This window comes from Ixodes scapularis, unplaced genomic scaffold (assembly GCF_016920785.2).
Source record: "Ixodes scapularis isolate PalLabHiFi unplaced genomic scaffold, ASM1692078v2 PGA_scaffold2__306_contigs__length_199485367, whole genome shotgun sequence".
Lineage (NCBI taxonomy): Eukaryota > Metazoa > Arthropoda > Arachnida > Ixodida > Ixodidae > Ixodes > Ixodes scapularis.
Window position 1 is genome coordinate 51,073,972 of NW_024609857.1, and position 24,504 is coordinate 51,098,475.

The 24,504-nt window shown below is 44.8% G+C and overlaps 2 protein-coding genes across 2 annotated transcripts in view; one reads left to right on the forward strand and one right to left on the reverse strand.

The window, feature by feature from the left end:
• Positions 1-448: 448 nt before the first annotated feature.
• LOC121836481 lies at positions 449-2,551 on the forward strand. The gene has a single exon (XM_042291389.1). It carries the CDS (start codon positions 449-451, stop codon positions 2,549-2,551), a length of 2,103 nt encoding a protein of 700 aa, XP_042147323.1.
• A 7,952-nt stretch (positions 2,552-10,503) lies between these two features.
• The window catches only part of LOC8023908 (dystrophin), a 502,903-nt gene continuing 488,902 nt past the window's right edge, over positions 10,504-24,504 (reverse strand). Inside the window, 4 exon segments of the mRNA XM_040499676.2 lie at positions 10,504-12,106; positions 20,643-20,699; positions 20,701-20,778; positions 22,278-22,527. Of these exon segments, the coding sequence (XP_040355610.2) occupies positions 12,038-12,106; positions 20,643-20,699; positions 20,701-20,778; positions 22,278-22,527 (454 nt within the window). The 3' untranslated portion in view covers positions 10,504-12,037.

Consider the following 24,504-nt stretch of genomic DNA (forward strand, 5'->3'; position numbering starts at 1 on the left):
GACAATGACTGGGAAAAGCCGTTCAAGACATACCCTGCAGGTCTTGGCGCTGGCGGCCAACGAAACACCAGAAGCAGCAGCGGAGAGTCTGTGCGCCCTGTGCGCCCCGGCAGAGGCGGCGGGAAGACCTGGGGTACCAAACACCGCGTCGGGACCTCTGGATGCCCAGTTTACAGTCCAAGAACTGCAGAGTGCCCTTCGCAGATGTCGGAAGAAGAGCGCAGCCGGACCCGACGGAGTCCCGTACCAGGCACTCACGAACCTCACCGAAGTGGCCCAAGATGCCCTGGTCAAATGGTTCAACGCTATATAGAACTCCGGGGACGTCCCAAACGAGTGGAAAGAAGCAATGGTGGTGCCTTTGCTCAAGGCAGGGAAACCGCCAGGAAAGGCGGAGTCATACCGCCCAGTTTCACTAACCTCGTGCATAAGCAAGTTATTCGAGAGGATGGTGCAAGCTCGGATATGCTGGTACCTGGAAGAACATCATTGTCTCCCGAACTGCATGACCGGTTTTAGGAGAGGGCTGGCAGCCCAAGACAGTATCCTGGACCTAACAAGTGATATTGAGGACAACAAGAACAGGCGGAGGAACACGATTGCGGTGTTCTTGGACGTGGAACGAGCTTACGACAGCGTGCCGCTCCCTACGGTCCTTAAGAGAATGACTGAGATTAGCCTGACCGGTAAAATTCAAAAGTTCCTGGCAAATTTTTTAACCGGGCGAAAAATTCAGATCAGGTCCGAAGGTACAGTGTCCTCGCCAAGGGTGCTGCACAGAGGGTTGCCACAGGGAAGCGTGTTGAGCCCGGTGCTCTTTAACATCGTGATGGCTACACTACCGAACGCCATCCCACCAACCGCACTCCCGGTACAAGTGTCTATCTATGCAGACGATGTGTACCTCTGGGTGGCAGGAATATACACAACACAGATACACCGGAGCATACAAGACGCCACGCAAGCAGTAGACGAGTTTTTGGCTGAATCGGGGTTGTCCCTGTCAAAGAGCAAGACCGTCTGGATGCCGGTACGGGGGAATGGAAGAAGGTTTCAACCGCCAAGCATCGTGTTAGCGGGGGAGAACGTCACAAAGGTCACCAAGCAGAGGTTCCTGGGAATCGTCATCACAAGCAGGTTGAGATGGCCACAAGCCGTAAAAGCGACATCGGAAACATGCAGGCCTGCCATGAACGCTGTTCGCCGTATGACTGGAACCGCGTGGGGATGCACGGAGCGGACCACCACAGCTGCCCACACGGCGCTTGTAACGTCAAGGGTAATGTATAGACTCCCATACATGGCCCCATCTCGGACGGACCTGGAGAGGATGGAACAACGACATCGGCATGGACTACGAACAGCACTGGGGATTCCCAACGCTGCCAGGAACGACGCGGTCCTTCTGGAGGCGGGAACAGAGTCGCTCGCAAGACAGGCCAAAGGAAGGAGACTTCACCAGCTGGCGCGATTATCTATGACCCACCCGGGCAGATGGTTCCTACATCGAGTCCAGGCCCGGATGAAATCGCTATGGAGCGAGGCGGTAGAAGAGTTCCACAATGTCACGGACCCACTACCGACGAGGACGGACGAAGCAAGGATGGCTCCATGGGACGTAATCAAGGTGTCCAGTGACTTAAGAATCAAGCACCTGCGTTCCAAGAAAGATAGGTCAGGCATCGCTATCAGAGCAGCAGTTGAAGCACACTTGGAAGAACACCATAGGGGGAAGCTTCGAATATACACGGACGGGTCCGTAAACAAAGCAAGAACCTCCAGCACTGCGGCCTACTGCATACCAGAGAAAGGCTGGGAGTGGGGCGGGAGACTTCAAACACCCACATCTTCCACGGTGGCCGAACTGGTTGGCATCGATAAAGCCCTCCAAGCTGCCACCCTATTGCCACCACAGGGAATGGTGGTGCTCACCGACTCGAGATGCGCCCTTCAGAAGATTGCGAATGCAGAGTGCGGGGACCCAGCAACGACCGCCGTAAGAAAGTCACTAGCATCGTTGGAAGCACGCGGATCCACAGCGTGGCTCCAGTGGATTCCAGGGCATGCGGGGATCGAAGGGAATGAACAGGCAGACAGGCTGGCCGCAGCTGCTCACTTGGAAATCCCGGCTGTCCCGTCACCGGCAAATCCGCAACAGGCTGCACTTGACGTCCGCTGGTACCTTTTAAATGCAAGTAACGAGCCGGCGCTGCCAAAAGGAGCCCTGTCTGGATTGTCACGGGCGGCAGAGACCCTGGTGCGACGCTTGCGCACAAACACGGCCAACACGAAGGCTTTTCTGGTCAAGATGGGAAAACGGCGGATGTCAGAATGCTCGCAATGCGACGAGGAAGAGACTGTGCACCACATTCTCCGAGTCTGCCCGGCATACGAAGCTCAACGAACTGTGCTGTATGAACAAATCGGCATGGATAATCCGGGAGCAACAGTCGATATCCTCTTCCCAGATGGACCTCGAAGGAAGTGCCAGAAAGTGTTCAAGGCGGTGCTGCGCTTCCTGCGGGATATTGGCTTGATCGACCGACTGTAGTTGTATCTAAAACATAACAAAAGAATGTTTTTTTTTTTTAACAGCTCTTTAAGAGCTCGTCACCTGCCCATGCCAGCTAATTGGGGCTAGGCTAATTTAGGTGACGTAAAACCTAAACGGCGCACCACCACCACCACCTTCGCCGCTGGGGCACGACACGGACGGAATGCCTTTCTCACACGGCTTTATGCTGCAGGTTAGTTACCTAAAGTATGCAAAATGTTTCCGTTCCAATAACCTCCTTCTTTTTAAAGTGTCGTGCCCCTTCGACAAAAAGTGTCTACTAACTCGTCATTTGTATGCTAACCTCGGCAGAACGCTGTTGTCAATTCTCGAGTCGCTGTGGCTGAGTTCGATACTGCTTTTGGCTGGTGATATTGAATCTAATCCCGGACCTATATCGAAAGAGCAGGAAGAGCAGCTCGCGTCAGTTCTTGCTATTGTAAAAAAAAAATATAAACTGGTCAAACAACAATATGCTGAACAGTATTAAGAAACTAGAAGCGAATCGGAAACAGACTGAAGCAACGATCAAATCTTTGGAAGAGCGAGTATCACTGTTAGAGAAGGCCAAGCGCCTATCACAGGTTTGAACTCTGTCCAGCTTGAGAACGAGGTGCACTGGGACGTTCTTGTGTCTCATCTTCAATCGAAGGTTGATGAATTAGAAAATCGGTCACGTCGGAATAATCTGATCTTTTTTGGAATAAAAGAAACAAGTGAACGTGAAAGCTGGCTGGATTCCGAGAAGTTGATTATGGAACTGTGTGAATCGAAGCTTGGTGTAAAAGTGGAAAGCATCTCCAGAGCACATCGACTAGGTCGTTTAGCAAGTGATAAGCACAGGCCAATAATAGCCAAATTCTTGAATGAAAAAGAAATGGGAAATGTTCTTTCAAACGGATTTAAACTAAAAGGCACTGAATTTAGTGTTAGCAACGACTACTCAGCAGCAGTTACAGTCAAGCGTAGAAATCTGTTAAAATTTTCTAAAACTGTTGTGAAGGCTGGGGACAAAGTACGCTTGCGTTTTGACAAACTTTTTGTGAATGACGCAGCATATGTCTGGGACAGTGACCTTGAATCTGCAGTCCCTCTAGTAAACGCCACCGATGTAGATGAATGACATGTCAACTATTCGTTATCGCAAAACTGCTTTTCCCAGTTCCCCTGCATGTGTCAATTTGCCCTGCCGTAATCTTGATGTACCCGCGTCGACTTCCCATTCTGCTGAAATAAATTTGAACGTTTTGTATACCAACATTCGGAGTGTGTTATCAAAGCGAGACGACATCTCATCTTTGATTGAATCTTGCTCGGCTGATGTCATTGCTCTCACGGAAACCTGGTTGAATGATAAAGTCGATGACTCGGTTATTTTTGAGGGCGTGTCATCGTTTACTATATTTCGTCAGGATAGACAACGACGCAGGGGTGGCGGGGTTATGCTTGCTGTCAGGGAAAGTATAGTTTGTACACGCATTTGCGTTGACACGGGTTTAGAAAGTGCTTGGTTTTCCTTAAAAACAAAATATGCTACTGTTGTGTTTGGGGTTTGTTACAGACCTCCCGATTATAAATTGGGCTTTGTTTCAGCTTTTCATGATATACTTTGTGATTTGTCATTACGGTTTCCTGGCTGCTGCTTTATAATTTTCGGTGATTTCAATTTTCCCTCTATAGATTGGTCTCAAAATCAACCTTCTTGTTAGGGTAACATTGCTGAGTGTGAAAGTTTCATGGAGGCTTGCCTTGACTTCAACCTCTCGCAACTTGTAACAATACCCACGCGCTCCACTTCTTCGACCTCAAATATTCTTGACCTCATCTTGACTACACAACCCGACTTGTTTCATCCAATTACTACCCTTCCAGGGTTATCTGATCACAACGTCCTGTTTGCGCAAATCATTCTGCCAGTAACAAGAAAGGAAACGATTCGTAAACCCATTGGAAGTTATGGCCGTGCTAACTACGATGCAATAAACAGCGAATTGGCACTTTTTTATGAACAGGTTTTCCTGCTCAATTTTGAAAGCCGCACAGTTGAGCAAAACTGGGAGCTATATAAAAATAAGGTGAAATATCTTATTGATAAGCATATTCCTGTTATTTTCATTAAGACGTCAAATGTTTCTCCGTGGTATGATGTAAGCCTGAGGCGCCTAGGGAATAGGAAAAAACGTCTATTCCGGCGTGCCAGGTGCCGTGACAGTCCCTCCGACTGGCTTGCATACCATGAGTGCGAAACAGAATATAAGCAAAAAGTTGCTCTAACTAGAAATTCTTACTACCGAATCACTCTCCCCAATATGTTGCGTACAAACCCCAAAAAATTTATACAGTAATAAATCCTAAATCGGCTGACGCATTAAATCTTATTGATATATCGGGAAATTCATTATCTGACCTAGAAAGTGCTCATGTTTTGAATTCTGATTTTTCTGCAGTATTTTCATCTGAGAATACAGCCCTGCCCATTTTGGATACGTTTTTTTGAACATGATAAAATGGAAAGTATAACGATAAATTCATCTGGTGTTCTAAAACTAATTGATAACTTGAATATTTCTTCTTCGAGTGGTGAAGACGAAATTAATTCGAAGGTTTTAATGAATACTAAAACAGTTTCCGGTGTCATATTGTCCGCAATTTTTTCACAATCTTTGCTTTCTCATTCAGTTCCTAATGACTGGAAGGTCGGTAAAACTGTCCCGTTATTTTAATCGGGTGAACGCAGCTCCCCCTTAAACTATCGGCCCATATCCATTACAAGCATAGCCTCAAACATTTTTGAACATATATTGCATTCGAACATCATCCGATTTTTAGAGGGAAATCAATTTTTAATTACCAGCATGGGTTCCGGAAGGGTCATTCCTGCGAGACTCAACTCGCAGGATTCATCCATGATATCCATCTTTCTATTGACTTCGGTTACCAAATTGATGTTATTTTTCTTGATTTCGCCAAAGCGTTCGACCGGGTCCCACATAAACGTCTGTTACAAAAACTTACCCATCTAAAACTAGATGATAACATCATCCTGTGGATCAAAGACTGGCTTTCTGACCGAAGTCAGTACACGGTCGTGAACTCTTATAGTTCAACTTCTATTCCTGTGTCTTCGGGTGTTCCTCAAGGCTCCGTCCTTGGATCCTTGCTTTTCTTAATATATATTAATGACTTACCTTCATGTATTTCCTCCCGCATCCGTATTTTTGCAGACGACTGCGTTGTATATAGGCAAATTTCTAACGAAGAAGACAGCATGGAACTACAACATGACCTCACTAACCTATCATTGTGGTGCTCGACTTGACTCATGGAGCTTAACCCTTCTAAATGCAAACTCATCTCATTTGTTAGGAAAGAGACCTTTTTTTCTCATAACTATTTTATTGATTCTAACGTTGTTGAGTCTGTTTCCTCTTATAAATACTTAAGTGTTCACGTCGACTCGCATCTCTCCTTGAAGGTACATATTCGGTCATTGTTATCATCGTGCAATCGTTCTTTGGGCTACGTAAAACATACACTTCGTTGTGCTCTTCCTCATTTAAAAAAAACTGCATACCTTTCATTGATTCGGCCGAAACTTGAGTACGCATCGAGCATCTGGGATCCTCACCAAGCATATTTGATCACCGAAATAGAAGCCTTTCAAAACCGTGTTGCGCGCTTTATTTTTTCTGAATATTCTCGACATTCCAGCGTCACCTTATTAAAACAGAAAGCCGACCTTGCAGAACTGGCCTTAAGACGCAAAGTTTCTTGCTTATGTCTTTTTCATCGCATTTACTATGCACCATCTCTCAGCCAAGGCACCCTAACTCAGTCGCATTTCGTTACACCTCGTCTTAATCACTCATGTAAGATTGACCGTTCCACCTGCCGCACTTCTTCTTTTTTGTATTCCTTCTTTCCCAAAACAGCAGTGTGGTGGAATGATCTAACAGGGCGCATCGTCACCGAAATTAACCCTGATAGCTTTCGTTCGCTTATCAGCAGCCATTTAGGCATTGTATGACGCGACTTCTTGTATGTTGGCAATACTGTGGAAGAGATTATTTTTTGTTGCTTGATTTACGATGTTTTATATGTTTGCACTGCTGTGCATGTTCTTATTTTATTATTTTTGTGTGTTTCATATATGATGTACTTATCCCCCCCCCCCCCCCCCTTATGCAATGTCCTTCCCAGAAGGACCTTTAAGGTATTTCAATAAATAAATAAATATCATGCGAGTTAGCGCTTGTCCTGTCTACATGTTCTGTCCCTTGTCAAACCTTTGCGCTGTCTAATTTTTATGTTATATGAAATCACCGGAACAATTAGTTATTTTTAAATAACTAGCATAAAAAATTTTAAAAAATAATTAAATGAAACAAAACTGCACAAGTTCAACCACATTGCAAGTCGAAAGCCGTGCAGATTTAAGAAAAAATATTGATGGGTGTTTCATAAAAAAGCCGATTGTTTACCTAGTTTCACGCTATTTTTAAAAGTTAAAACCGCGCTCACGCAATCAATTTTTTTTTTGTCAAAAATATTTTAGGGCATGGCTACGGACAATGCGACAAAAGGCCATGATATCTTTTTTTTTTTTTTTTTTAGAAATCGAAGGCGGTCGTGCACAACGCCTAGGACGTTTGACATGGAATGACTGAATAGGAAAAGGTAAAAATAGCTGAATTTAACTCACTGAAAAGGGAGTTAAATATATCCCTCGTCCATTTCAGTGGTTTCATTTTTTCTGTGTGAACTATAGTTTATCTAACACGCACTGCTACGCGTACCTAAGAAAAAAAAAAAAAGAAAAAAAAGAAAGAAAACCGAAGCTTCGAAGACAGTACAGTACAGACTGTTTAGGATCAGTATGTAACAAACCTGTTAATGAAGATTTCTTCTCCTGAAGCTCGAGCTTTCTTGCTGGGGGCATTTCCAAGTCAAGGTGTTTCGGTTTCCCCCGATTTTGACGAAACCGGCTCAAGGGTTGCATTCCGGGGTATATCCAAATATACAGAAAACATGGCAAGGGGAGGAGATTAAAGCCCCTTTATAAAGGTGTTTTCACAAGTACCGCCAACCATTGTTGTGGAAATGCGCAAGACACGTGCCACGAGCGGGTGCTCCGCCGCCATTCGCTTCCAAGGGCCGCTCATATCAGTGCTGCGCCGCCATTTGCTTCCAAGGGCCGCTCGAGACCTGGGCCACGTGCGCTCGCGCATTTGGCGCTACTTGCAAAGACAAACGAAAACATATCGAGGGGCTTTAGAGGAGATCGAAGAGAGGCGCTCCCGAGCGGCCACCTCTAGAACTAACGCTGTGTGACAAACAAACCCTCTGACTGCAGTCATTAGTGAATTCGCTGCCATGGAAGACGACGACGCAAGGCTCGTGAAGCAACACTATCATTTTCTTCTGAACGCATCTAGAAGTACTCTAGTTCCCTCTTGCGTTCTTGGAAGGCAAAACAAGCACACAAGCACGTGTGGTCAGTGGCGCCACACGAAGGGGGTGGGGGACGGACCGGCCCGGGTGCACCGCTCAGGGGGTGCAGCTGGGCAGTGAAAAAGGGGAGGGGAGGGGGGGGGGGGGTTGCGGCAGACCACCACCCTGGGTGCCGCCGGCGCCGACCCTAGTGACGCCACTGTGGTCACGTGCAGGAGTGCCGGGCCAGCCGCGTCATGTCGGCCGGGTGTGCTGGATCGTGCGTGGCCGGCGCGGCGTCCGCGTTTTAATGCGAAAGCATTAACTGTCCCATGGGGCGAGCTGGCGTCATCAGTTTGAAGCTCGAAAACGGCAATTAGTTCCCGCGATTTCGCCTTCGGTTCCATCCCAGCTAAAAATACTTAATATATCCAATTGGAATTCCAACTGGTTTTGACTGGAACCAATTGGTTTTAGTGGGTTCCAACTGGAAGCACACTGGCCAATGGGTCTCACCAATTAGAATTATTTTTCCAATTGGAACCTGAATAGGTTCCAAATGGTTCCCATTAGTTCCCATGGGCAGTGACCAATTGGTTGTCCAAAAACCCAATTGGTACCAATAAGAAAATTCCAATTGGAACTTAATGGAAATTTTCAACTGGGATTGGCTGGCGCGCGTCGACGGGGCTCCTATTGGCCGCTGCGCGCTGAGCGTCCAAGGTCACCAGGAAGCATGCGCTGACCGGCGACGAAACGTACGCAGCAGACGAAAAAGGGAGCTGACGAGCGGCTTGCATGCTTTCGCATTCACAACTCCCAAGAAGTGCTTAGGCGTACCTCGAGCTTTTTTTTTTCTTTCTTTTTAATGATTCACAAAATGCTCACTTCACTTTTCAGCTACCGTCTCTCGCGACAATCATGGGCCACATCGACGAAAGCAAGTGATGCCTTATTGAAGGAGAGAACGTGCTCAACTCCGATCATGTCATCGAGTGCACCGTTGCCCCAGAGCCGACGATTAAAGCTTTCTGCCGACAGAAAACCGACGATAACTTATACACGGTTCAAAAGCATGCTTCGAGCACTGCGGTACACAGTAAATACGCACCATATCGCTACAGGTATGCAGCGAGCACGGTAACGATGCGGTGATAAGCTAGAGAAGTGATAGCGTCGGCGTTGTCTGCGACACAGCGACTGTCTGTGGTTATGATGATGATAATATTAGCAGGTGCAGGCATTTCCAGAAAAAAAAAGGGGGGGGGGGGAGGAGGGTTAGCGCATCATATGTTCGAGAACAACCTTCGCATTTCCCCACCATAAAGTTTTACACGCGGAGACCAGGACCATACGGTCTCCCCTCTAAATCTGCCACCGCCTTTAAAGGGATACTACAACGAAATTTCGGCGCTCATTTTTCGGTCTATACGTGTTCAAAGGAGCAGCATCACATCGAACATACCAATATCTTGTTAAAAAAGTCACGAAAAGGAATTTTAAAAGAAATTAAACGATTAGCAAAGAGCACCTGGTGGATGTCGCTAACACCTCGCTTGTAATGCCCGTCTAGGAACCTTGACAGCTAGTGACGGAGGTTGTCTCGCCTCCGGCCACGACGAGAGAAGAGGGGCAGGAGGAACTCCAGTCTTCCCTAGGGAGCCTTTATGTGCGCTTTGCTAGGGTGATGCCACCTTTTGTAATACCACTCGCCGACAAACCAGCAGCCATTTTGTTCCTCGGCGATAATCCGTGGGGCCTATAACCCTCCCGGAAACAAGCACCTTATCTCAGAAGTTCGGAGCAGCGTTGTGGAACCCACGGAGGGAGGATTATCTTTTTCCCCCTTGGATGGGATTACCGATGGACACAAAGGCCACTTTCCGGCGCACGGGGAAACAATGAGAGGAGCAAAATGGCGGTGGAAGAGGGTGTGGGAAAGGGAAACAGGCAGTTGGCATCACTCTATGCAAAGCGCACATGAAGGCACTCTAGTCTTCCCGAGAATGCCTTTTGTGTGTCGCAGAAGTTGCTATTGTCCCCCTACAAGATTACAGAAGATTAACCCGTCACTCAAAATTCGTACAAAAGCAGCCGCTTCGGTGGCTGGAACGACTATAGGCCATCCTCTCGACGTCAGCCTCGCCGTAGCTTTGCTCGTCCTGAGACGACCTACGTCACGATTGCGTTGGATGTCACGTGGTCTCCGCTGGGCCTTCTCCGAGCGCTTGCCAGAGTGGCCCGTTTATAACGAAAAATACAGCCACCAGGCTCAAAACACAAACGCGCGATTGTCATTTACGGATATTGTGGATCATATTCAACCTATTTTTGAACACGACGGGAATATTTCAAATTTCGTTGAAGTATCCCTTTAACAATGAACATGTCCTATTGCTTTATCATTTTTGAAAATTACTTTCCGAAATAAAAGACATACAGTACCTTTTTGTTGTAGCCATTCCCCTCCTAAGAAGCCACGCAGCGAGCCAAGCACAACAAAAATCAGGTGCACCACACACGGTACATCTAACTGCATCATTTATTTCTTGTCGTCGCCATAAAAAGTTTTCGCGTATGCTTATACACCTGCAGAGTTATACAGTGCAAATAGAATGAACAAGAAAAAAAAAAACAAGCTGCATTGGACAATGCAGCACAAATGAAATGGCCACCATGATTGGAAGTTTGATATGCGAGGTAATGCTATGGTCTTCCATATGGGCTGCTCAAACAGGAAAATGACACAGGCAAACGGCAGATGGCAACATGTCATAGCCGCACCATCCATTCCTTACACAAGGGCTCCGGGGGCCAATATGTTATTACATAATTTCTTCTGGTTCATCAACCGCATGTTAGTAGTATTTTGACGAGCTGAAAATTGCAGAAGCTACACTAGTTTATGCTTGAGGTGTTAGTTATTCGTGACTGGAGAAACATTTATACATGTCAACAAACATGTTCTGCATCCAGTGCGTGCGTCTATCATGACCCTTCTACAGCGACGTTCTCTGTATGTACAGGTTACAAAGAGTAGAAATTGTCAGTTTACAAACAAGCCGCAGAAGTTTTACGGAGGAACACATGCGGATGCCCCAAGCACATCCAGTAACATTTCAATTGTCTAAGACCTACGAGAATGTCGCCTTCTCCGTGGAACACTTCACAGCGTCCAGCACATGCACCCTGTGATGGCACATTTGTCGGTTCGAACCAAGTCCTTAAAGTCACGCAACAGAAATGCATGATATGTAAAGGGTGCAATACAGTTCAAATACAAAATATAGTCCAGATATCACTGAGCTGGCACTGATGTTTCCATTAAGCCAAAGAAAATGATATGCAGCACTAGTTGTCCCTAGCTCACAGCTGTCTTCTATCGTGTACATACATCAAATGCTGCCATTTGTAACAAATATCAACATCGTAACATTTCTTGTACCACAAACCTGTAGCAATAGTTACAATCTTGATGTGCCATGTATATTGGGACTACTACAGTTTTCCTATCTCCATTAGGGATGCTGCGTTTTAACATTCAATCAGATTAAGAATGAAAAAAAGAAACTCCATGTATGTTTTTGCAGGGACATCTAAGACATATTCGAAGGTTATTGCTTTTTAACTGTTACACGACAATACATTTTCACTCTCTGCAGAGGGGAACACTTTTCGGAATCGTTCTCACCATGAGCAGCTTCATAAATAGTACAACCTCTCACAAGGCAGTCATTGCTAGTCAAACCTGTAATGATAATAATGGCAGCAGGCACCTTAATACTGAGGGAATGGCAGAAGTTATGTTTTTATGAGTGAAATGCCTACACATAACACCAAGCCAATATCCTGGAATAACTAGCTGCGCAAGCTACTAAATGCAAAGGAGCAAAAATAACAGGTTGATGCAAATGAGTCTAAACAACTGGAAATGTTGATGGGAGTAAAGCCTGCGGTATGTATGCCAACTAACATATCAAAGAAGCCAGCATCTTGAGCCTGATGAGCCATCGAACAACTGTGCTTTTTGTACACAAGTACCTGTTCAAAAACCTAGTATGCATGTTCAACATCCTCATTCTTCATTGGGGCATGGCTGAATTCCATTCTCATCTGGCTGGCCTAAAAAAAGACAAAATAGGTTTGCTTGTAATGAAACAAAAAAAACAAAAAACAACTTGGCAGAAGTGTTGTGGCACCATCCAAACAGACACACACACACACATGTCAAGGGTGGAATGTATTCTGTACAGACCCTATTATATGAGCACAAAGACAGCCATTGCACATGTGGCAAATTGCCATCACTGTTCATGTTCTGGTACCTACCCCTATTTTCGTGATGTGTCCGACCCCTGCCTGTTTCTTGCCGTCGTTCGCGTCTATCACTTGAAGAAGGGCGTCTGCCCGAAACGTCGTGTATACCTCCTTGTCCGCATATTTTTTCGAGAAGCACAACCTTATTACTTGCGATTACGTGTTGCAACTGAAGACATCATTTATGGAAGGTCAGAAGGATTTGTGAAGTAAGCAGTGTCATTCCATCTCTTGATTTTATACTGATGGCTCCACATTGTGAGATTCTTCTTTCAGTAAGCAAATAATTTTTCAGTCGTGTCACACCAGACATTCTTCTCTCTCTCTCTCCACATTTATATATATATATATATATATATATATATATATATATATATATAAGAGGAAAAGAACCCTTAGTGGAAACAGCAACAATGGACGACTTAATCTTCCGACATTTCGGCCGGCGTCCGGCCGGAGTCAGGAAGGCCGGACTCCTGACAAAGGCCGGACCCCGGCCGAAACGTCGAAGATTAAATCGTCCGTTGTTGCTGTTTTCACTAAGGGTTCGTTTTTTCTTCTATACCCACACCTTCGGCCCCCGCCACCATGACCATTGTATATATATATAGTATGCCAGAAATTTACCCGGACTGCTTTGTTTGATGTTACATAAATTCTGCAGCTACTACCGTGAAATACAATGCACCCCCCCCCCCCCCATTCCACACTAATCGCCCATTCCCAAATTTGTAAGATGCGAGAAAATAGGCACAGTACCTTTATTTGTAAAACTGATGACCGGACAAGCACCCATCCCCCACTTTTTAGTGATTATCTCTAAATTTTCAGTGGGCCTTTGCCTGGTATTTTACGGTATATATATATAAACCATAAAAGTAATCTCAAGATAAATCAAGCAGCCTTGGCAAAAAATGAGAACATGTGTTCTTGACTGAGAAAAACAAAGCACTCTTGAAAACCAGGCAAAACTCATAATATAGCTCTTCATTCAAAACAAATTTCTTACTGTTTCCAGGGAAAGACAACATTAGCCGAATTAGTGCAGAACCGGACAATTTGATACCAGATGTTTCGGTGCGGACATTTCGATGCCAGACGTTTTGATACATGGTCGTTTCGGTACTGGGCATTTTGGTGCGCGGGAATTTTGGGGCATCGCCGGATGTTGCCTTCTTGAGATCAAATCATATTTCGCAACGTCCCCTTTGAAAAAGTCTTTTGTGCATTTGGCCCCATAAGGGCATACAGGTGTTGGTCAAAATGGTGGGTTCTTGTGCTTTTGTTGAAAAGGGTAGAACTATTGTTGTCGCTTCTTTAGTAAAGTTACAGCTTTAGTGTAATTGATTATGTACAGAATAACAGGATAAAAGGGCAAAAAGTATCTCATGTAAACGTTTGCGTGAATAAATTCAACTTCTTTGTTCGATTTCTGACACTTGCTTTTTGTCTTGGGTTGCAGGAGTATTAGTTGGTTTTTCTGTCAGTCACTTAAACATCAAGTTGCTTATGCGTCGGATATTCGGCAACGGCGTCCTCTCTGCCTAGCAAACAGAGACTATTCCGTTTAAAACGGTTCAAACGTGACAAGCATCGAGTAAATGTGGACAAGGTATGTCAGAATTGTGTATGTAATATATAGGTTCCAGACCCTCTATTTTAATATTTTTGCTTTCCACATTTTTTTTTTTTGTAGCTATGCTGTGGAGTATTCGCATAATTGAAGACTTATAGTGTCTCCTTCATCAAAGCGAAAAAGTTTTTGTTAATCTTTTTTGTGCAAATCATTTTGTCAGTTCGTTTTGAAGCGAAATTATCTACTATAATGATAAGGCCACAAACAAAAGTTCTTTTTTTGATAGTTTACCAAACCAAGCAACCACATACCAAAATGCCAGGTACCGAAACGACCGCACATTGAAACGTCTGCACCGAAATGTGCAAAAGGTCCCGTAACAAAATGTCCTAGACCCAAATTTTTGTTGTCTTGATACCCAAAGTCCTGCGCAAGACTACAGCTGCAAACAATAATGTTTAAAAAATAACCTAAACTTGCAGCTAACTGTTTCACAACATGATACTTAAAAATACAATTTACCTTTCTGATTTAATTTGGCTAGTGATAAAAACAATCCCTACTTTTTTGTTCCTTACAGTAACACAAGAGTCACTTTGCAAAATTGAGTGCTAGCTCACCTACTCGAAACATGCCAGTCTCAGACAGAAAAAAACTTGAATTATACAAGGTTTTGATGCAAAACAAAGTTCTAAAAGGTAGGTATCTAAATCCATAAAAAATACTTCTCTTGAGGCCAAATTTTAACCCAGCTTCCTATTCCTAAAGCCATGAGAACATGGATGTGCCTGAGAGTAGAATGATATCTGAATCAGCAAATAGGTTGTTGTTTAGCTATTTTAGCAAGAATTGAAAACTCTGCACTTTTATGCAAGTACTGTACTTGTCAATAAAATAAACGCAACTCTAAAAATGGCAAGTAGAGCATACCATCCAGCACAATGCTTGTCTTTGGCCATCTTAATGAAACTGTTTAAAAACACTAAGGTGAAACAGTTAGGATACATGTCTGTCTCTGTAAAATCGAAGCATCTACTTTGTACAAGAATCATTTCCTAGTTCTTCTGCACATTTTGGCAAATGTAAAATGAAATATGCAGGTATGCCTGCACCCCAAAGGTACACACCTTGATACATGCAGGATGGCACACATAATCAATGTACAAAGTTACAAAATGCTGCCTCCTAAATACCTTAGCAGTACATACCAAAAACGCTACATACTATGCAGAATTATTGCAAAGCACACAAACTCAGTCCACGCCACCACAAACAGTTTGACAAGGAAATATGAGTCATTTGCCCGAGTGCAAGAAAGGGGGGCAGAAAAAGCACACCCCCCTGCTTGTTTACATCGAACACAGTTAGCAGCATCAGCTAAAGCCTTTCCACAACCTCCTCTTGCAAGTGTCGTTCCTGTGACCTAGCCAACCAATATAAGTAAATTTGAAGCTAACTTGGCTGAATGTTTTACCCTAATACACTCGAAACATGGAAAGGATGAAACAGTTTCCTTGAGAAACATCGGAACAATTTTGCAAGCTGTGCCTTCAGCACGTGCACAGGGAAATAGTATAGTAATTACAGTTACCTACTAAGACCTAAAGTAGTACATCAAGTAAGGCACATAACCCTAGACTGCAATTCAGACACCCAGTGCACTTTTACACCAGGTCAAACATGAAGGATGCAAAAACATTCGGTTGCACCCCGAGCATTGGGGGCTATTCCTGTCTTCCCCACAAAGACCTCCATTGAAGCATTTCTCTCCTTTCCAATTCTCGTTGTAGAAACTCTGAGTGAACATATCGTTCACAACACATCATGCCAAGAAGCACACACTGCCAAGCTCCAGTCAGTCATCACCACCTCCCTCAATATCAAAACCTTATATACGGTAAAGACCCCAAGCAACACAAATATTCCAACGCATGTCCCAAAGTCGGGTTGCGTTGCTAATCTGCAAAATCGCAGATGCAATGCAAGGGTGGTTTCGTGAAAAGGTTCCAGGGCCACATTTTGCTAACTTTTGATGAGTTTGAGAGAGGATTCAATTTCGTAGATAGAACTACCATACTAGGTGAGGACTTCACAATAATGCAACGGAGATGTACTTCTTAGTTGGGCGAATCGCCGCCGTTTAGCAGTCCGGAAGAACGATGTGGCCAGTTGGTCGCTGGCGCGGGAAGTTTAAAGCCAACGGAGCCCACTTCCCAAGACATACTTTGCAGAAACAGTGGTGGCAATGGTTGCGAGAAGACAAGAGGTTTTCCGAGTAGTAATTAAACTGAGCAGACGGCACAATTGCGTAATTTCAAAGTCAGTTTGCTTTGGGAAGGGGGGGCAGACACAGATCCTGAAACGAGAATCACAAAAGGGGCTATGCAAGACGCTTCATCACAAGTGCAAGTTCCGCTCCAGCTCGGCACTGGCGAAGTCGTCGTCCTCGCTGCCAATGTCGTTGAAGTCGACGATGCCGCCTCGGCCGTACAGGCCGGAGATAGCTGTGTGGTGCAGACTGCCTGCATGAACTCCCATCGAGATGCCTAAAAGAGAAATTGGCTATGCTGTCAGTTCACTGATACGAAAGAAATCATGGCTTTCAAAATCCAATGCTTTCAGCAAATGTAAAGGCATTGATGCAAGCATTTTTGACACATTTCCATAATTACAATGAAACAAAAGTATATTCAAAATGCTGAGAAAATAGAACAACTGAACAGGCACACTGCTGTGTCTGTTCAATTTGTCCACTCTCCCCTTGCACCCTTCTGCTCTTTTTTTTTTTTGTCGTGAATTAAATGTTTTGTTTTGGCCCTTCCAACTTTTAGGCATGATCAAAACTTTAAAATGGATACCATCAGTCAGTCAAAGGTATGCTATTTTCCAGATATGCGAGAACCACTGCATCGCAGAGCTTTCTCCAAAGGAGTCAGTAAAAGTAGTGTAATAATGATCCTGACAAAAAGCCATCGCATATACAAATGTGACAAAAGCAATCAACTTTGAAGTTTACCGAGCCCAGTTCATGTATAGCACTGACTTGAAGATCTATCCTAGGTCGAAACGCAAGATCTAGTGAGAAAGAGGCATATTAAAAGAATCATTTACGGTCGCTTAAAAATTTGGGGATGGCCAAAATAAAACCTCAGCACAGCCACAGACAGCCAGCCATACATACATACCGGTCTCAGAGCTCGCATCGACAGTGTCTGCTGGCATCTACAGCAAAACATTGTTCATATATTACCTGTTCATACATCTTACTGGCAGTTATGGTCCACAGACGCAGGTCCCATTGAACTCGCCTAGGAATATGTGGGTGAATTTTCTATTCGTCACGTCTGACCTCCCGGTTCTTACATTTAAAAAGTGCCATTTGAAGCAACCAGCGCGAAAAGCTGGGCTGGTTGGCTGTGGCCAGCCCCTTCCTCTTGCTCTGCATCCCCCGCCTCCCCCTTTTTCACATCTTTGCCCCTCTGCACCTTGCTTGCCCAGGTAAACAGGACCTTGGATGAGGACTGCAAGGAATTCATGCCTTCACAACAGCCTGTTTTTTTTCCGTCTATTTCTCTACGCACACACTTCTGTTCTGCTTGGGTCTCCTGGTTCCAATAGTTCCACCGCATTTCGACACTTATGACCTCGAGGAAAATCAAAACTCGCTTACAAATTAACGAGAACTTTAATTTGACGGTGTCCATTGTCCCCATGGCTAAAGCACGCTCGTCAACCACACTGGCCACGTCATTGTCCGAATTTTCGGACAATCAGCCGCCACTGTCGCAATATCAAGAGCAGCGAGCTACTAAGCTGCAAGGAGACACTTTGGCAAATGGTTAAATGGCAGCTGTGGTGACAAGACTGCCTCCTACTTCTGATAACATATCCTGATTATCACATAAACCACAGGTCTCCATGTTGATCCCATCAAGCTTCACCACCTTACACCAGCACATTATAGTTGGCGCAGGATAAGGAAGGCAGGACGCTTCTTTCTAGTGCCCGGCTTCCAGCACGTGCCGAGAGCCCCTGGGAACTAGCGAAAAAACGCTGGGGAGAGATGGTACGGATCCTACTGAGACATGCTCGACCCTAGCTTGGCGCGTCTGATGCTTCTGCCTTTCGCTGGCAAGTGCCACCCGTACGGGAGGCCATGCATTCCGGCGTTCGCATTTCATTCTGTGCTGATGGCAGACACTCGAGTTACACGAGGTGCCGAAGCATTACCGAAGGTAGGAAACTTGCAAAGGAAGTGGGACAGCGAAACAACCTCCTTTGAGTTTTCATCCCGTCTGAGACTATAGGAGCAGTACGCAACACGGAGAAGCATATAGGTTAGTTTGATATACCTGGAAATTTCGATCACTCAAAAAAGTTGACATTCTTCGGTTAGAATTACAGGTCAGTCCCTAAATAAATAAAAAAACAATGCCAGAAAAAAAAAAATTACATTAAATAATTACAGCGGTTCTGCACAATTTCGGAAGTATATGTGAAATAAATTGCTAAGTGACATCTGCATTCTGTCTTGTGTACAGCCTAGCCAAAGGGCGTCATTGGTTGTTGTGTCTTCCCGGATCGCAGATTCAGACGTTCAGATCATATGTTCCCACAAAATGTATCAACAAAGTTTTGTATTAATGACCTTCTTAAAATCTTCAAGAAGGAGCTTAAAAATTACAGGAGGACACTGAGATTGGAACGTGAGATCTAGACATATAAACTCCCCCTCGTTTACAAGCCCTGCAAGCGTGTCTGTATGGCCTCGTTAGTAGCGTGTCTGGATCGCAACCAAAGGGTCTTGGGTAAGAATCCCTGCCTAAAATTCTTTAAATGTTTTCTTTAAGGCAAATGAATTACTTTATAAAGTGAAAACGTTTTGGACATGTGGCAACCTTTAATTCACATTACGTGTCATGTTTTAATCACTTTGATTTCATGCGTGCATTGTGAGGTGTTTGAAATTCCCGCGCGAGGTCATGTGGCTGTGACGTCATGACCCTATCGACCAATCAGGATTTTCCCGTCCCACTGACATAGACGTTTCTGTGACATAAGCCCCTTAACGCTCTCGTGTTAAAAATGCAAGTCCTTGCGGGCTCGAGATGAGACGTCGCATCACATAGCAGCCCAGAGAGAAAATCTCTCGCTTCCTACAAGCCAAAGCAAAATGGTTGCAAAACAATTGTGTCCAGAGACCTAGCCTCCACTCTCACTTTCAAGAGCAGCAAAACCACACCTTTTGGAAATGGGTCATGCCTATCTTGAAGACATTGTCTACATTCTATAGACCCAGCTGCTGGTTATTGGGTCCTATGAAACTACTTTCTGGTTTCATTTGAGTGAAGCACATAAACTTCAGACAACAAAGTCACAGTTCCAGCAGTCAGTACTATACAGCATAAATTTGCTTTTATTTACCCACTGCACTAAACATTTTAAGAACATGTAACGTTTTGAGTTTCCCACAGCCTCGTATAGAGGCAAACTTAGAATACTTTTTTTCTGTAAAACTGGACGTGTACACAAGATTGAACCAAGTGCAAAGTGAAGCAAGACCAAATCTGGTTTCGACAGCCCATCTATGTAAACAATAAAACTCAGGCTATTTATTATTCACTGCATGCAACACAACACAAAAGTTCAAGATGCCAAAAGCATTCAAGTCGAGCAGGTAGCCTGGAAAGAAGCAAATGAATAAGGGGCGGGTGAAGACTGAAACAAAAGAAAAGTACCAGTGAGGCAACAGAAGAAACAGAAACTGAAAAGAAACAGTGAAATAAGTAAAACACAAAAGAAAACAGAACACAGAAAAGCAGCTCCCTGGTACAACAGTCCGCTGCAGCGTGCTGTTATGCGAGCTGTAGTGCAACCCAAAAAGAATGAATTGGCACAGAAATTCAAAAGCAGAGTCAAAAGTAGCACAGCAATTTTTATACTATAATGCAAAATGTATCATATGGCAGTGGAAAGTAAGTGGACTGACGAGTGATCTTTCCAAAGGTTCTACTACCAACCTAAATCCAATAAGCAGAAGACCTCTACAAAGCTACGGGGGAATATCCCCCGGATATTCCCCTGTATACTCCCGCATATTACTCCCGTATATACTCCCAAGCTTATGCAATTCTATTCTGTTCAGATGGTGGTGATAGACCACAACCATTGCAAAGGGGGTGCGCATGGGCCCCCAAAGAACTGAACTGAAACAGGTAGTTGTTTCAGTGCCCCAGCAATCGATTCGATCGATGAAGTGCTGCCTAAAGCCTTATACTTGCCATGTGAGGGGGATCCTTATAGTGTCTTCCTTAAGATTCTCTCTAAGCTGATTTGGTACCATTGCACCCGTATATGCACATAGCTTTAAATTGGGTTACCAAGCCCTCGAGCAAGCTATTGGCGGTGCTCGACGGTACGTCGGAGTTGAAATCGCCAGCTGGGGACAACACCGTGTATGTGAATGTCATTAAAATAAAGCCCTTCAAAAGAAAATCCCAATCAGAAAACCAATTTTTGAAAAAAAAAAGCAATTGCCAAAATTAAGAACAAGAGCAAAGTAACAAAAGCCAAACCATACAGGCAAAACACATCTGTGTGCACAATTGAGACATTTCAAGTCGTAGCGTCGTCGTCGCTGCTACAAAAAAATGCGGGCAGCCTAAAGGCATTTTTTGTTCTCCGCTCTTACTTCTCGTGCCGTGCCCAACACGGTATAGTGAGGTAGTATATATCTGCGCAAATCTACGAGGAGCATCGCCCCACCTGCGTGGTCGTGGAGTCTTCCGTTCCTAGACGACATCGGCTCCGGCTGGAGTCCCCTGGTCCTCGGCAGCGAGTGTCCGGGCGTTGTGTAGGGCGAGCTGTGTGGAGACAACGACGAGGTTCCCCTGGGTGCTGGCTGCAGTCAAGGAAAAAGCACATTCGCAAACAATTGGCATTTGTTTTTATGGAGTAACAAAGGGTCCCTCTCAATTTGTGGTAGAGCGAGACCATAGTCACTGACAAGGTGAGAACTGCGGTGCTCCTCTTTCCGAATGCCCCCCCGACTTCAGTACAGAGCTCGTTGCTTTTGCCGAGTTTTTGCCGCGCGTTCACACTCGAGGCTCACAAGACGCCCATGTGCTATTGAAGGTAGGAAGATTGCGCTGGAGGTGTGAATCAAAGCTCCTCCCTGCTGTTCTCATCCTGTCAGTAATCAAAATGCAACATATGCAATATTAAAAGAAAGAACATTAATTAGCCAAAAGTAACTGTATCATCAACTGTAATGAACAAAAGACATGTGCGTAATGTTTTAAACACCAGTCACCTGAAGCTGCATGGTTCTTGCTACAAGATGCTACTGCATGTTATACATTACTGACTGGGTGCCTCGTTAATTAGTACCACTACCTGCATGCTTGTGTGAAGAGAATGGAAGCTTTTCTCAGCATGCTTGGTGCAGACAAAACAGTAGTGCGCTAGAACATTACAAATGGCTCTTGCTTGCAGCGAACCTTGACGAATCTGCGAACTTACCCATCCTCTCACCTTACTTTCGTTACCTAACCAATAGCATCGAAGAGAGAGAGACCAAACCCCCCCCACGAAAAACCTCGAAGGTGAATGTTTGGCCAAAGTGCATGTCAGAAACAATGAAGGAGCAACATTTACCTTATACGCTCACAACAGTTCTATCTACCTTCATAAGAGGCAACCAGCATCATTATAGACACTCTCAGTAGGCAAACTTCCTTATATGCATACTTGCAAGAACTCTTCTCAAGGTTTATCACCAGCTGATGAAAGCACAAGCATTTCGCATGCTGTGGCTTGTTCTGACAAGTTGCAAACTTGTCCACCACTGGCACTGCAAGTCAGTGGTAACGAACACGGGCAAAGGCAAAGGAGAGGGAGGTTCGTGCCTTGTTGGAAGTTTGCTAACTGAGAAATGAGCTAATCTAGTAATGCCACTTGCAGCTCTTGGTACTCCAGACGGCCCTAGCAGTCAGTGCTTCGAAAGAACGACGTTTCACATTACCCAGCATATTAGCCACCGATGGATGGAAAAATAGAATGCAAACCGAATCGACGCACAACCAGTAAAAACTTGCTACATTAAGTTGTTCCCACGTCATGGGGTAAGAAATCTTGTCATCTATGTATTTACACTTTTACCTTACTTGCCCCATTGTTTAAGTACTAATAAACAAGCTTTTTGACAGATGCTTTTTTAATCGCACGTAACCATTTTGATTGAGTGACCAGAAGCAATCAAACTCAAAAAGCCCACTTTGGCTTGAAACAGGGGTAATCGAATGTGGCGGCATTGTTGCCAAGGCCCCGCGTAGCGTGGAGACGGTTTCTGCGGCGTTGCATCCTGTCTAGACGAGTTTCCCCGGCGTGGCTCCCACTTGCCTCATCCAGGAGCTGCCTGAGCCTGTGCAGCTGTGCCTCCAGCTGCCGGTTGTGGTCCTCGAGGATGTGCATGCGTGCCTCCAGGCGCCCCTTGTGCTGCCTCAGCAGCTTGGCCTCGGCCAGCATCTCTTCGTCCCGGCTCGCAGGGCTCAGGGCGGCCTCTTCCTCCAACTGGCTCGGCGTGGGACTCAGGCCGCCCCCGTGCAGACTCTGGAGTTCCTGCAGGCGGTCATACTCGGCCTGCAGGTGCCTGCGCAACCAGAGACCAAACGGGGTTTAGATTCACGCAAAGGTCTGGATCGGAATGGAGCATTGGTGGCCAAGACTATTCGCATCTCCAGCTCGTTGTTCGCCCTCCTGCGGCGGAAAAAGGAAGCACTCTAGTGAGGGTCCCCCAATTCTCCTGCTCAGTGGGCACGGCAGAACTGCTAATGATCATGGCTTGCAAATCCAAATACAAACAACACTCTCACTGCCCCAATGTAGTGCTGCAGCCGGTATGGGATGGCACCTTATTAGAGAGTTTTTGTATTGTGTGTAGAAGCAAACGAAACTGATGTGCATTAGCATTAGAGCTGCATGCTCCACATTGCGCATGCGCGTCAACCCCATGCTCCAATCCAAGACCACAATTTTAGGCTCCGCGCATGCGCTCTGTGGAACACGCATAGCTAAAACAAACACTAAGGGTTCGCATTCACTCGTATATGCAATACTAAAACTCACTACTGTTTCACCGGCTTCCAACGCCAACGAAATGTACTGCAGTGAGCAGATGTGCAAGCAGGTAGACGTTCCTTCCATCTGGAAAGCCTGAGACTGGCAAAACGACGACGCGAAAAAAAAAAAGTAACTAAATGTTATAAAAAAAAAAGTTTTATATTTTTATGTTTTGTTTTTGGGGCATTTGGTCTGGGAAAATATTGACGGCAACTTTGAAAATTTCGCCAATTGTCAAAAGTCACTACATTAATAGAAAAATATGCTTTACCCATTTAATGTAATTTTACATGGATTTCTCATATTAGCTAGAATGTTTTCACTGATTTTAGACTATTTTTATTTTATACCTTTGTAATTAAAAATACTATGATTGGCACCAGTGATGATAATTAGCACACTTTTGGTTGTCAAACTTGTTCGCGCATTTGAAATTAGATCAAAAGCAACAAATTATATTAGAGCTTGAAAAGTTGCATATTAAAATATCTGAATTTTAATATTATTTATATTAATATGATCGTGGCAATGTATGCCCCCCCCCCCCCAATTAATGCCATGATCACAAAAATACGCCTTTTAACCATAATAGCCTTTACAAAATAAGTATCATTTTGATTTCTTTTTATCATATGAAAAACTCCGACATCGTTATCAAGATTGACAAATAGTCAAACACTGGATGCAATATGAGGTCCTATGCGTCACGTGTTGCTTCAAAAAACACATTTCAGCTGTCTGATTTGGATTCAGTCTTTGGGTTGTTGTAGTGAGAACAGAGTTTAATAATTTATACGTCATGTGGGCATACTTGAACAATTAGATTTATTCTGTTATTCTTGTGCTGGGAATAATGTTAAAGCAATTAAAGGAGCTGTGCAAAGATTTTAGCGTTGAAAGAATTGGCATCTTCTACTTTCGACAATGTTTATCTTGTCACCAAGGATAGAAAACACACCTCCTTCCTTCGAAATATTGCTGATCCGCTCCGTAATCGCGAGGCAAAAATTAAAATATTCCTTGACCTACAGCCGCGAGCGGCGGCCATGAGTACCACGCGGCATGATGTCAATGGGGGTCTTGTAGAAAGATAGCAAGTTGGGCGAATATCTGCTCAATAAAAGGAAACCTTCCTATAAATCTTGTCGTTCCAACATACTGTAAATACAAATGCGTCAAAAACCTGGTATCATCGACAAAACTTTCATTATACGGAGTTTTAGTGGCGCCATCTATCTGCTACTGTGAATAGCCACCAGAAGCCGGAGGGGGACGGGGGCAGACAGAGCCATATTATATGGCTCCAGGGGCAGAGCCGGACGGAGATGGCTGGACCCGGATGAGACTTTCCTCTTTACACCGTATTGTTAGTGCTGCGCCAGCACGTGGTCACGCGGTCGTGAGCGGATGAGTTCTCGCTGCTCACTGATGGCTCTAGAGAGAGAGCTTTACCGGAACTCCGCGCGACCCCCACCGACGTCACAGCGCACGTGACTCGGAAGATGGT